Here is a 14,219-nt window from a genome sequence, read left to right on the forward strand (position 1 = left end):
TGGCCTCAAACCAATTGAGATGGTATGGGATGCTCAGCATAGGGGACTCCTTCAAGGCTTTTGGAAAAGCATTCCTCATGAATCTGGTTGAGAGAATGCCAAGAGTGTGCAAAGCGGTCATCAAGGCAAAGGGTGGCTACTTTGAAGATTTGAAAACATAAATACACTTTTTGTGATTCCATATGTGTTATTTCATAGTTTTGATATTTTGATTATTCTACCATGTAGAAAATAGTTTTTAAAAAACCCTTGAATGAGTAGTGTGTCCAAACTTTTGACTGGTACTGTATATTATTTAACTGATCACTTTAACAACCATGGTGACAGATGATGGAGACTGTAATCACTGTCTGAAGGAAAGCTAGCTGCACAGCACAGATTACCACTTTACAGTCTAAAGGGGGCCTTAAAACCATTTTCCTCTCCGGCTGGCTAGTCTCATTGTAACCAAAGACGAAAGTAAAACACACATTTTATCTTTGAAAAATGCCTTTTAAGATAAATGGCAGCATTTATTCCCTCAGTGGAATAATGACTTTAATTATAGTCTACTGCGCTGCAATACGGTCCCTGTGCTGCCTGCTGCTTAAATTTAATCTGCGACCCAAATTGCAATCTATTTCCAATAATATATTACTTTTGACCACGCCTCATAGGGTCCTGTCGAGGGATCGTATTGGGACACAGCCCTGCTCCTTAGATTTACCCCTGAAACACTTCAAACAGCCCTTTGTTTGTATGTTCATACATTACTCTCAAATACCCTCATATCTCACCCATGGAAGAGCAAGAAAAAATAAAGATTGAACAGTGTCGTGACTTTACATTCATTAATCTGACTTATTTATTTTAACCACTAACCGTGTTTAATTGTTACCCGATTAAATTAATCATGTAACCACTAACCTCATTGCAACTCCCCTCCAAGTCTCCGACCACTACCTTGTATCCTTTTCCCTCTCGCTCTCATCCAACACTTCCCACACTGCCCCTACTCGGATGGTATCGCGCCGTCCCAACCTTCGCTCTCTCTCCCCCGCTACTCTCTCCTCTTCCATCCTATCATCTCTTCCCTCTGCTCAAACCTTCTCCAACCTATCTCCTGATTCTGCCTCCTCAACCCTCCTCTCCTCCCTTTCTGCATCCTTTGACTCTCTATGTCCCCTATCTTCCAGGCCGGCTCGGTCCTCCCCTCCCGCTCCGTGGCTTGACGACTCAATGCGAGCTCACAGAACAGGGCTCCGGAAGGCCGAGCGGAAATGGAGGAAAACTCGCCTCCCTGCGGACCTGGCATCCTTTCACTCCCTCCTCTCTACATTTTCCTCCTCTGTCTCTGCTGCTAAAGCCACTTTCTACCACTCTAAATTCCAAGCATCTGCCTCTAACCCTAGGAAGCTCTTTGCCACATTCTCCTCCCTCCTGAATCCTCCTCCCCCCCCCCCTCCCTCTCTGCAGATGACTTCGTCAACCATTTTGAAAAGAAGATCGACGACATCCGATCCTCGTTTGCTAAGTCAAACAACACCGCTGGTTCTGCTCACACTGCCCTACCCTGTGCTCTGACCTCTTTCTCCCCTCTCTCTCCAGATGAAATCTCGCGTCTTGTGACGGCCGGCCGCCCAACAACCTGCCCGCTCGACCCTATCCCCTCCTCTCTTCTCCAGACCATTTCCGGAGACCTTCTCCCTTACCTCACCTCGCTCATCAACTTATCCCTGACCGCTGGCTACGTCCCTTCCGTCTTCAAGAGAGCGAGAGTTGCACCCCTTCTGAAAAAAACTACACTCGATCCCTCCGATGTCAACAACTACAGACCAGTATCCCTTCTTTCTTTTCTCTCCAAAACTCTTGAACGTGCCGTCCTTGGTCAGCTCTCCCGCTATCTCTCTCAGAATGACCTTCTTGATCCAAATCAGTCAGGTTTCAAGACTAGTCATTCAACTGAGACTGCTCTTCTCTGTATCACGGAGGCGCTCCGCACCGCTAAAGCTAACTCTCTCTCCTCTGCTCTCATCCTTCTAGACCTATCGGCTGCCTTCGATACTGTGAACCATCAGATCCTCCTCTCCACCCTCTCCGAGTTGGGCATCTCCGGCGCGGCCCACGCTTGGATTGCGTCCTACCTGACAGGTCGCTCCTACCAGGTGGCGTGGCGAGAATCTGTCTCCTCACCACGCGCTCTCACCACTGGTGTCCCCCAGGGCTCTGTTCTAGGCCCTCTCCTATTCTCGCTATACACCAAGTCACTTGGCTCTGTCATAACCTCACATGGTCTCTCCTATCATTGCTATGCAGACGACACACAATTAATCTTCTCCTTTCCCCCTTCTGATGACCAGGTGGCGAATCGCATCTCTGCATGTCTGGCAGACATATCAGTGTGGATGACGACATATCAGTGTGATGACGGATCACCACCTCAAGCTGAACTTCGGCAAGACGGAGCTGCTCTTCCTCCCGGGAAGGACTGCCCGTTCCATGATCTCGCCATCACGGTTGACAACTCCATTGTGTCCTCCTCCCAGAGCGCTAAGAACCTTGGCGTGATCCTGGACAACAAACTGTCGTTCTCAACTAACATCAAGGCGGTGGCCCATTCCTGTAGGTTCATGCTCTACAACATCCGCAGAGTACGACCCTGCCTCACACAGGAAGCGGCGCAGGTCCTAATCCAGGCACTTGTCATCTCCCGTCTGGATTACTGCAACTCGCTGTTGGCTGGGCTCCCTGCCTGTGCCATTAAACCCCTACAACTCATCCAGAACGCCGCAGCCCGTCTAGTGTTCAACCTTCCCAAGTTCTCTCACGTCACCCCGCTCCTCCGCTCTCTCCACTGGCTTCCAGTTGAAGCTCGCATCCGCTACAAGACCATGGTGCTTGCCTACGGAGCTGTGAGGGGAACGGCACCTCAGTACCTCCAGGCTCTGATCAGGCCCTACACCCAAATAAGGGCACTGCGTTCATCCACCTCTGGCCTGCTCGCCTCCCTACCACTGAGGAAGTACAGTTCCCGCTCAGCTCAGTCAAAACTGTTCGCTGCTCTGGCTCCCCAATGGTGGAACAAACTCCCTCACGACGCCAGGACAGCGGAGTCAATCACCACCTTCCGGAGACACCTGAAACCCCACCTCTTTAAGGAACACCTAGGATAGGATAAAGTAATCCTTCTCACCCCCCCCCCCCCCTTAAAATATTTAGATGCACTATTGTAAAGTGGTTGTTCCACTGGATGTCATAAGGTGAATGCACCAATTTGTAAGTCGCTCTGGATAAGGAAGGAAGAGGAAGAGGTTGTTTAAAGATTTACCATCTCCCAAATGAAACTCTATCAGGTATATATCTATTTCATCGATAAACAGTCATTTTATTATTAATCATATCATAATTCTGAACAGTCATAACCATCTGCATAAACCCCAACCTTGCTCATGATTAAGTTCTACACAAATTGCTTTATTTATTTATTTAAATGAATATTATTATAAATATTGTAATTTACTAAATCATAACACAGAATAAACTTACACCCTTTGCAAAGGTCCCGAGCGGACTGACAAAATATGACGGCTTGTTACAACATAGATGAGAAGGGCGTAGGGAGAGAGAAAAAAAGGTACACTTATCGTCGAGACATTTCAGAACTATTCTCACAGTAGCATTAATCATATAGTTTGCACACGAACTGCCGCCCGTTTGGAATAAGAAATCATGAATGTATTTACGTGTGATTGCCTTTGTTCGGATGGAGCCAGCACTCCTTAAGAAGATTGTGGCCTTTCAGCGGCAAGCTGTATGGCTATGATTGTCTAAAAGGGGTCTCACCTTTCCAGTCTTCTACGGTTGTTCACTCTGGAAGATAGCCAGCCATGTCAACGATTCCCATTGGTGATGAGAGTAAAATACTATGGTGATTTGACAAGGGTAGAAGGATGTTTTGAAGAGTTCGGAATATTTTACTCAGGACAGCTAATCAGCTGTAGCAGTTGACTGAGAGGGGAGTTTGTCGCATCTTCCTCCTCGTGTTGATTACTCAGGGTTCAGAATTCGGACCACTATGGACATGAGCTGCAGCTCGCCGTCTCTCTGGTCTAAAATACAATTTGTTTATTTCTTCACCTCGTGTTGAGGTGTGGAGCTACCACATGTAGCTACCACCTCATGTTTCCTGGTCAAATTCTAATTTCGTTACCAAGGCTATTTATGCACTCTGGCCAAAGGGGACGGCGCCGTCCATCTGACAGTCACACCGACCGCACTCGGGGCATGGCTACTTAATTATGCACAGTTTACAAGAGATAGATTCTCTTAAACCTCCTAAAATCACATGCATATCTTAACTGAAATACATTCATGATTTTTCATATTATATGGATGGGAACTTGACAGATACATGGGATATACTTTCTGAGGAACAGTATTTCGTCCATACAGTTAATGACATCACACAATTAAAAGTAATATTACATTTGTTTTCTATAGCTCCCCACTGACCATCCCCCACATTCTTCTGTTAGAAATATTGTTCCACTATCCACGTTTGACCGTGTTAGAGTTTCAGCGGGGAATGACTGAAACAAAGCAATTCCTTTGTTTGATACTAAAGGCATAGAAAGAGCCCTCCTTCTCCTGTGATTTACAACAGGGTGTTAACTGTCAAAACCAGCACAGTTCCCTCGTCCCTTCTTCTGTGGGTGAGAGAAGGTCTGGTTATTGTCAATCATTGCTAAGCTAATCTGACCCATTGTGATCCTCACAGTACAGGCATGACAACATATTGTGTCTGGGCTCTTGAGAACTAATAAAGCCAGTTGGATAATTAAATAACACAGAGATCAATCTACAGAACCCAGTTGTGCAGCTTGCTTGTTACGATACCAGTATCACAATAATATGATACTCGATTTCCGATGGCAAGAAGGAAAACACGAAGCAAACTCAACTCTTTGAAAAACTGCTTTATTTAAAATATTGTGTGCTATAGCTTCGAATATACACAAATTTGACACTGGGTGACACGTAATGCTGTTTGTTTCTTTGTTTCCAACATTAGGACCGTTTTCCTCAAGAAATTAAGTCTGCTTCAGGTTTCGTTTACTTGCCATGAATATCATGATACTTCACAGTACTTCTGAGTATCACAATACTTCACAATAGATCTAAGTATCACAATAATGGTATTGTTACAACCCAAATGCTGTTAGTCAGGGAAGGATGGATCCGTTGTTACCTTGCATTCTGTGCACCTTTTCATTAGCAGACGCTGGCCCTCTGACAAAGTTTGGGCCATGTAGGTGCATTTTGCTGTGGGGACAAAGGAAAAGGACATTATCATTGGTGATATGTGAGTATATATACAGTAAAGCAATTCTGGTATTAGGGTTGCAACATGCCGGTTACTTTTCTAAAATTCCCAGATTTTATATAAATTCTGTTTGGAGGATTCCCAGATTTCCTGCTGTATTCTCTCCTGATTTCAGCCATATTCCAACCAGGATTTATGTTAAACCTGGGAATTTTGTGAAAGTTAATTGAATTTTGTGTAACCCTATCTGATATATTAATTAGGAAGGCCTATGTGACATTTCGTTGATCAATATATACTCAACCCATTCTCTCAAACTATTCTATTGAGTCTGTTGACAAAATTATAATCAAAAGGTGCACCATATTTAAAGGGATGGCTTAAGATGAAAATGTACTTAAAATGCTATTGAAGGACAAAGCCATGAGACATTTTGGCCAGCAAGTGGGAGGGTTTTCAGCAGTTGAATGAAATTGATTCAGAGTGTGCAAGGTTCACACCTGAAGAGCGCATTAAGCACATGAATTAAGTCTGCACACCAAATACTGAGAAGTACATAGGAAAGGTGGGCGAAGTGTAGGAAAGTCATACATTCTGAAGTCGGGATCTGGCCCTCAGAGCTTTGCACACCTGGATTGTACAATATTTGTCCATTTTGAAATTCTTCAAGCTCTGTCATCTTAATTGTTGATCATTGCTAGACAGCCATTTTAAAGTCATGCCATAGATTTTCAAAACGATTTAATTCAAAACTGTAGGCCACTCGTGAATATTCAGTGTCATCTTGGTAAGCAACTTCAGTGTAGATTTGGCCTCCTGCTGAAAGGTGAATTTGTCTCCCAGTGTCTGTTGGAAAACAGACTGAACCAGGTTTGCCTCTAGGATTTCGCTTGTGCTTATAGTTGCATCCCATTCAAAAAACTCCCTAGTTCTTGCCGATGACAAGCATACCCATAACACGATGAAGCCACAACCATGATTGAAAATGTGAAGAGCGGTACTCAGTGATGTGTTGTGTTGGATTTGCCCAAAATAAAGATTTTTATTCAGGACAAAGAGTCCTTTGCCACAATTTTTGTAGTATTACTTTACAGTGCCTTGCAAAAGTATTCACCCTTTTGGCGTCTTTCCTATTTTGTTGCATAACAACCTGTAATATAAATGGGTTTTTATTTGGATTTTATGTAATGAACATACACGAAATAGTCCAAATTGGTGAAGTGAAATGTAAAAAAAAAAAAAAAAAATTAAATAGGGGGGGGAAAAAAACGGAAAAGTGGTGCATGCATATGTATTCACCCCTTTTGCTAGGAAGCCCCAAAATAAGATCTGGTGCAACCAATTACCTTCAGATGTCACATAATTAGTTAAATAAAGTCCACCTGTGTGCAATCTAAGTGTCACATGATCTGTCACATGATCTCAGTATATATACACACCTGTTCTGAAAGGCTCCACAGTCTGCAACACCACTTAGCAAGGGGCACCACCAAGCAAGCGGCACTATGAAGACCAAGAAGCTCGCCAAACAGGTCAGGGACAAAGTTGTGGAGAAGAACTGATCAGGGTTGGGTTATAAAAAAAATATCTGAAACTTTGAACATCCCACGGAGAACCATTAAACCCATTATTAAAAATGGAAAGAATATGGCACCACAACAAACCTGCCAAGAGATGGCCGCCAACCAAAACTCGGACCGCCCACCAAAACGGACCAGGCAAGGAGGGCATTAATCAGATAGGTAACAAAGAGACCAAAGATAACCCTGAAGGAGATGCAGAGCTCCCCAAAGGAGATTGGAGTATCTGTCCATAGGACCACTTTAAGCCGTACACGCCACAGAGCTGGGCTTTACGGAAGAGTGGACAGAAAAAAAGTCATTTGCTTAAAGAAACAATAAGCAAACACATTTGTTGTATGCCAAAAGGTATGTGGGAGACTCCCCAAACATATGGAAGAAGGTACTCTGGTCAGATGAGACTAAAATTGGGCTTTTTTCCATCAAGGAAAACACTATGTGGGTGCAAACCCAACACCGCGCATCACCCCGAGTACACTGTCGTGTCTTTACTATCAGTAAGCTGAAGACATAGTTTTTATCAAAGGTTCTCTGTAATTAGTATTAAGTGATTAGACTGATTAATCATGCAACCGTAATTACTAGGAAGTCGGGGCACCAAGGAAAAATATTCCGATTACAAAGTTATAATTTCTTAAATAACCTTTTTCAGATTTTTTATCTGATCAATTAGTCTTCGATTTAATGAATTATTTACCTTACATTAGTCTCATTCCAAATGTCGTAAATTGTTGGTTATCTGCACAAACCCAGTCTTCACTATGAGTCATCCATACATCAATTGTCTTATATCATTTATTTATTGCTAACTAAGTAATTCACAGAAATGCATAAACAAACAATAAATATGGTTACATGAAATGATAGGAGAATGTGCCCGAGTGGGCTAAACCGGCATTTCGGCTTGTTAGACAAAAGGGGAGTGGGGGTCAAGTAAGAAGTCATGACAGAGTGATAATTATAATAATTGAAATGCTAATTCTTTGCACATGAACGCTCACTCATTCGGGAACAATTGCAATCAATATATATATTTACGCTCAGTGTGTCGTCTTGATCGCTGGTGAAAAGTTTGTTTATTGTGAAGAATTGTCCGTCTCTCTCCCTCTCTCTCTCCGTCGTGGTTATATGGGATAGTTCAGAGTGACATTCAGTCATTTGTTATAGAGTGGATGTTTCGGCGGTTGTCGTTCTCCTAGTGTTCAATGATACTGAATTCCTTGCTGTAGACTAGTAAATCATATCAAAGACTTGTTCTTATTCTGTCGGTATCGATAGTCTAAGAGTTTAACCACGTGGTATGGTTAAAAGATTCAGCAATGGTCTACAACCTTTTTCTCCTCTAATGGAGAAAAACATGGTCTGCAACCTTTAGCCATCTCATAATTGAGGTAAGCTCGGTCTGCTGATCAAAAACCCGAGTGGGGGATTTATTCGGAAGGACCATCCCTGAGTCCTTTGATTTAGTTCAAATCAAAAGGGAATTTTATTTTTCTTCATGAAACAGTCCAAAATCATATTACACAATTATACAAACAGTATCATGCTCACTCATTCATCTTATTCAACAATTAGATGTAAACCTAATATCTGAGGCTATTATATAAACAGCGTTATGGTAATGTGGCCACACTGTCTCCCATGAGCTTCCGCAAGTTGTGACAAATGGACCAGTTCGTAGCTGGATTCTTCACCGATCTTTTATACTTTCTTTGGAACATGAAATTTGTTCGTACCTCAAGTTCTGTGAGGTGGAAGGAATTGCTTTGTTCTCTATGAAAATGTACTCTCTCTACACTGCGTGTCCATGAGGAGATCCTCAGGAATTTACGACATCTCTCTGACCACAGCAACCTAGTTGAAGGAGGAAAGGGGGAGGCAGGGAGAGGGGGATGGGGCTTGCTATACCCAAAGAGGTCAACGTCATGACAACACCATCCCCACGGTGAAGCATGGTGGTGGCTGCATCATGCTGTGGGGATTATTTTATTGGCGGGGAATGAGAAACTGGTCAGAATTGATGGATGGTGCTAAATACAGGGAGATTCTTGCGGGAAACCTGTTTCATGTTTTCTAGAGATTTGAGACCTAGGACGGAGGTTACCTTCCAGCAGGACAATGACTAAGCATACCGCTAAAGCAATACTCAAGTGGTTTAAGGGGAAATGTTTAAATGTCCTGGAATGGCCTAGTCAAAGCTCAGACCTCAATCCAATTGAGAATCTGTGGTATGACTTAAAAATTGCTGTACACCAGCTCCATCCAACTTGATGGTGCTGGAGCAGTTTTGCCTTGAAGAATGGGTAACAATCCCAGTGGCTAGATGTGCCAAGCTTATAGAGACATACCCCAAGAGACTTGCAGCTGTAATTGCTGCAAAGAATGGCTCTACAAAGTGTTGACTTTGAGGGATGAATAGTTATGCACGCTCAAGTTTTGTGCTTTTCTGTCTTATTTCTTGTTTGTTTTACAATAAAAAAAATATTTTGCATCTTCAAAGTGGTAGGTATGTTGTGTAAATCAAATAATACAAACCCTCCAAAAATATATTTTAATTACAGGTTTTAGGGCAACAAAATACAAAATATGCCAAGAGGGGTGAATACTTCTCACAAGCCTCTGTAAAGCTTATTGAAAGCAAGTGTAAGAAGAGTCTGTTTTATTTGCGCTATTTCTGTTTCCATTTTAAAGTTTTTGTGTCTTTTGCTTTCGGTTTTGCACACCAGCTTCAAACAGCTAAAAATACAATGTTTGTGGTTATTGAAAATATATTTCACAATGGTTTGGATGGTACAATGATTCTCTACACTATACTTCCTTGTTCAGTCATATATATTGAAATTAGGCAGACTATTAGAATTTTAGCAACCAGGAAGTGATTTCTGCATAGTGCATCTTTAAGTGCATGGTTGAAAACAGGATTTATGTTTTGGAATATTTTCATTCTGTACAAGCTTCATTATTTTTACTCTGTCATTTAGGTTAGTTATTGTGGAGTAACTTTAATGTTGTTGATCCATCCTCAGTTTTCTAATATCTAATATCACAACTCTGTAACTGTTTTAAAATCACCATTGGCCTCATGGAATCTCTGAGCTGTTTCCTTCCTCTCCAGCAACTGAGTTAGGAAGAACGCCTGTATCTGTGTAGCAACTGGGTGTATTGATACAATATCCAAAGTGTAATTAATAACTTTACCATGCTCAAAGGGATATTAAGTGTTCTGCCTATTTTTACATATCTACCAATCTGTGCCCTTCTTTTTGAGGCATGAAAAAATCTCCCTGGTCTTTGTGGTTGAATGTGCTTGAAACGCAACACTCGATTGAGGGTCTTTACAGGGGGTCCTGTATGTGTGGGGTACAGAGATGGCGTATCCATTTTTAAAAAGCATGTTACCCACAGTAATTGAACACCAAATGAGTCAATTAACTTATTATGAAACCAGACAACTGGTCCCTATGGCCAGGCTGTGCTCATTGTGTCTGTACATAGTGTTTTCCTCAGTTTTCTATCCATTACAGTGGTTAGATAATCTGCCACCGTGTCTGTTTAGAGCCAAATAGCATTGACATTTACTTTACTGGTTTACTGGTTTCTCCAATTGGTGATGCATTTTTTATTTTGATTTGTAATCATTTGGTTGGGTCAGATTTTCTGAGTGCTTTCTTGAGGCTTTGTTTGGTTGGACCAGCTGCTGAGGGGACTCTTCTCTATGGTCACCTCTTGCAGTCGAGGGCTTTGTATGTAGGGGGTCACTTGATTTTAAATGATTATAGCATTTGTTGGCTATTTTTTGGATATTGAAAAGAAGAGGGAATTGACCTAATTCGGCTCTGCATGCATTGATTGGAGTTTTTCTCTGTACTCTGAGGATGCTCTTACAAAATTATGTATGCAGCGTTTCAATTGGGTGTTTGTACAATTGGTAGAATTCTTGTTTTGTAAGCGGACCCACATTTCGCTGCCATATCGTGCCATTTGTTATATTTTTGATTTGAATATTTTGCGCCAGATCCTAATTGGTATGTCTAATTTAATATATATTTTAATGGCATAGAAAGCCCTCCTTGCTTTGTCTCTCAGTACATTCATGGACAGGTTGAAGTTCAAGTTGGAGCTCATTTTTAGTACCAAATATGTGTAGGTGTGTGTGTGTGTTCTATATGAGTAGAGCCCAGTAAAAATGGGTATTGATTGAGGGACCTTACAGATAATTGTATCTGTGGGGTACAGAGATGGGGTAGCCATTAAACAAGTCATGTTAACTACTATTATTACCAAATGAGTCCATCCAACTTATTATGCACATTTTTACTCCTGAACTTACTTAGGCTTGCCATAACAAAGGGTTGAATACTTATTGACTAAAGACATTTCAGCTTTAAATGTTTTATTTGTTTATTATTTTTTTTAAATACCACTTTGACATTATGGGGTACTGTGTGTAGATCAGTGAAACAAAATCTACATTTTAGCAATTTAAAATTCAGGCTCTAACACAACAAAATGTGAAATAAGTCAAGGCGTATAAATGCTTTCTGAATGCTTTCTGTACCTATAATTAAAGGTACAAAGGAAGTACCGTACAGGGTACTACCCCTGTGACAGGCATTTATACCCCTTTAGGAACAAATCTAAACGTTTTTTCTAAGTGTGCTACACTTTAAAACAATAACAACTCCACTGGACACACTGTCCCTATTCTCAAACTATACACAGCCTAGCGCTTGAGAGTGCCGTGCTCTAGCACATTGTCTCCTCACTCTGTAGTCGAGCCATGATGACAGTACTCACGTCTGCATTTTTTGCAGCAGGTGCCCACCACATGCACGGGAAGAGAGTCCTCTGAGCAGTTGGCAGGGGGACAGAATATCCTGCGACACTCCACCACTCCATTCTGAAGAGACAAAAGATTACCCTAAAACAAACAGATAGCAATTACAGAGCTCTAACATCCCAGTGTGTGCCCGTGTCTTTGGCACTGCCAACAAGATGATTGTAAAACAGACAGACAAAAACATACTGCATTCAAAACTCATGTCCTTATTTATCAGTCCTCATCTGTTATTTGTGCAAATCACACAATCAAACTCTATCATAAAAACCCGGACTCTGTAATAGGCACATAGCAGGAAGTCATGGTGGTTCTCTCTCTCTCTCTCTCTCTCTCTCTCTCTCTCTCTCTCTCTCTCTCTCTCAATGATGGTCAAAGACAGGAATATACCAGACTGTTTGTAATTAAGCAATAGTAATGATAGTGATACTCATAAAAAACAGCAATTATAACAAATAATAAGAAGAACAATAATGAGTACTCACACCATACTTCTCATTGGCTGTCCCTCAGATTGTGGCAGGAGGCCACACATTTGGCTGCTAAAACACAGCATTTTTTCACCAAGTATGTATTTAAGTTTGTGTTCATCATTAAAGTTATCTAAATCTTCAAATTGTGGTATAATTTTGGCAAATAATGAATTTCTTATGTCAAAATATCTGTCACAGTTTCAAAGAAAATTCAGCTCTGTCTCGTCATGGGGGCTGTCACGTCCTTGATTACCTGCCCTATATATGTCACTCCCCTTGGTTCCTTCCCCGGGTGTCATTGTTTCGGTTTCTGGTTCGTGTTACTTGTTTTGGATCATGTTGCGTTTTTTTATTAAAACACTCACTCCCTGAACTTGCTTCCTTACTCTCCGCACACGTTGTTACAAGGGCAGAATGAGCACAGCCTGTCCTCTCTGGGCAGCCAGGTTTGCCTGGGACAACCGGTCTCTATGGCCAGGCTGTGCTCACTGAGTCTGTACATAGTTAGTGTTTTTCTCAGTTTTCAATCTGTTACAGTGGTCAGATAGTCTGTCACCGTGTACAGTCTGTTTAGAGCCAAATAGAATTGAAGTTTACTTAGATTTCTTGTGGTTTCTCCAATAGGAGATATATCTGATCCTCCCCCAAATCCACAAAAGTGGAAACAAATTTGACAATAACTACCGTGGTATATGCATCAACAGCAACCTTGGGAAAATCATCTGCATTATCATTAACAGCAGACTCCTACATTTCCTCAGCAAAAACAATGTTCTGAGCAAATGTTAAATTGGCTTTTTACCAAATTTTTACTAAATGGATTGACAGCAGTGTTGGGGTAAAATTTTCAACATTCTAAAATCCATGTACAGAAACAGCAAGTGTTCAGTAAAAATATGATACAAAAACATAGATTTCCTTCCTCAGGGGGTGAGAGGGGGATGCAGCTTGAGCCCCACCCTCTTCAACATTTATATCAATGAACTGGTGAGAGCACAAGAACAGTCTGCAGAACTCGGCCTCACCTTACTAGAGTCTAACGTTAAATGTTTACGGTTTGCACATGGTCTGGTGCTTCTGTCCCCAAGAGGGCCTGCAGCATTAACTAAATCTTCTGCCAGACTTTGGCCCAGACAGTTAATCTCAGTAAGACAAAAATAATGGTTTAAAAAAAATTGACATCCCAAATAGGATCTTGCTAAAAATATCAAAAATTCACAACATGTGACAAACACCTGCAAGAAGTGATTCTCAAACCTTCCATAACAAAGCCCTCACCTACAGAGAGATGAACCTGGAGAAGAGTACCCTCTGCCAGCTGGTATGGGGACTCTGCTCACAAACTGGCCCCACGACAGCAACACAATTAGACCCAACCAAATCATGAGAAAACAAAAAGATAATTACTTGATACATTGGAAAGCATCAACAAAAAAACAGAGTACACACACAGAGAAAGAGACAGAGAGAGAGAGATAGAGTTTGAAATAATCCCACAACACAATAAAAACAACACTACAAAACCATAGTTACACATAAATTAAAAACACAGCACCAAATCCTCCTCCACAGTAACTGCACACAACAGACTCTGAATACCCCATATACTCATAAACAGATCAATATTGTTAACCAGTTTGTAAATGGCAAACTCAACCAGCAGTCTCACTGCCAACACTCCCTCCAGCATTCCCACCACATCCACAGACCCCTGTCGCCGAATACTGTTCTTTCGCGTATTCCATATTGCTAACTTAGCTGCCCCTAACACAAAATTAAGCAAAAAAACTACACCCCTTCGACTAAACCTGTACTTTAGCCCAAATATAAACAGCTGGGGAGAGAAAACCTCTACCAAACGCTGAGAACAAAGAAGTGATCAGGTCAATCATCCCAACCAACCTGGAACACTGTATAAACAGATGTGCCAGAGTTTCAGACTCAACAATCTGCTCCTGCTCCACATCAGATGACCCAGCTTAGTACACCCCACACCTACAGGCATGAACGTAGGCTGCCTGAACCCA

At 41.8% G+C, this 14,219-nt stretch overlaps 1 protein-coding gene across 2 annotated transcripts in view; it reads right to left on the minus strand.

Moving 5' to 3' along the window:
• Positions 1-14,219, minus strand: part of LOC124035930 (protein kinase C-binding protein NELL1-like) — a 467,070-nt gene that overhangs the window by 225,905 nt on the left and 226,946 nt on the right. For both annotated transcript variants that reach the window (XM_046349864.1, XM_046349863.1), the window contains exons 9-10: positions 11,680-11,782; positions 5,228-5,301 (exon numbers count right to left, since the gene is read on the minus strand). In XM_046349864.1, coding sequence (XP_046205820.1) covers positions 5,228-5,301; positions 11,680-11,782 — 177 coding nt within the window. The remainder of the gene's footprint in view (positions 1-5,227; positions 5,302-11,679; positions 11,783-14,219) is intronic.

This window comes from Oncorhynchus gorbuscha, linkage group LG05 (assembly GCF_021184085.1).
Source record: "Oncorhynchus gorbuscha isolate QuinsamMale2020 ecotype Even-year linkage group LG05, OgorEven_v1.0, whole genome shotgun sequence".
In the NCBI taxonomy this organism is placed as follows: domain Eukaryota; kingdom Metazoa; phylum Chordata; class Actinopteri; order Salmoniformes; family Salmonidae; genus Oncorhynchus; species Oncorhynchus gorbuscha.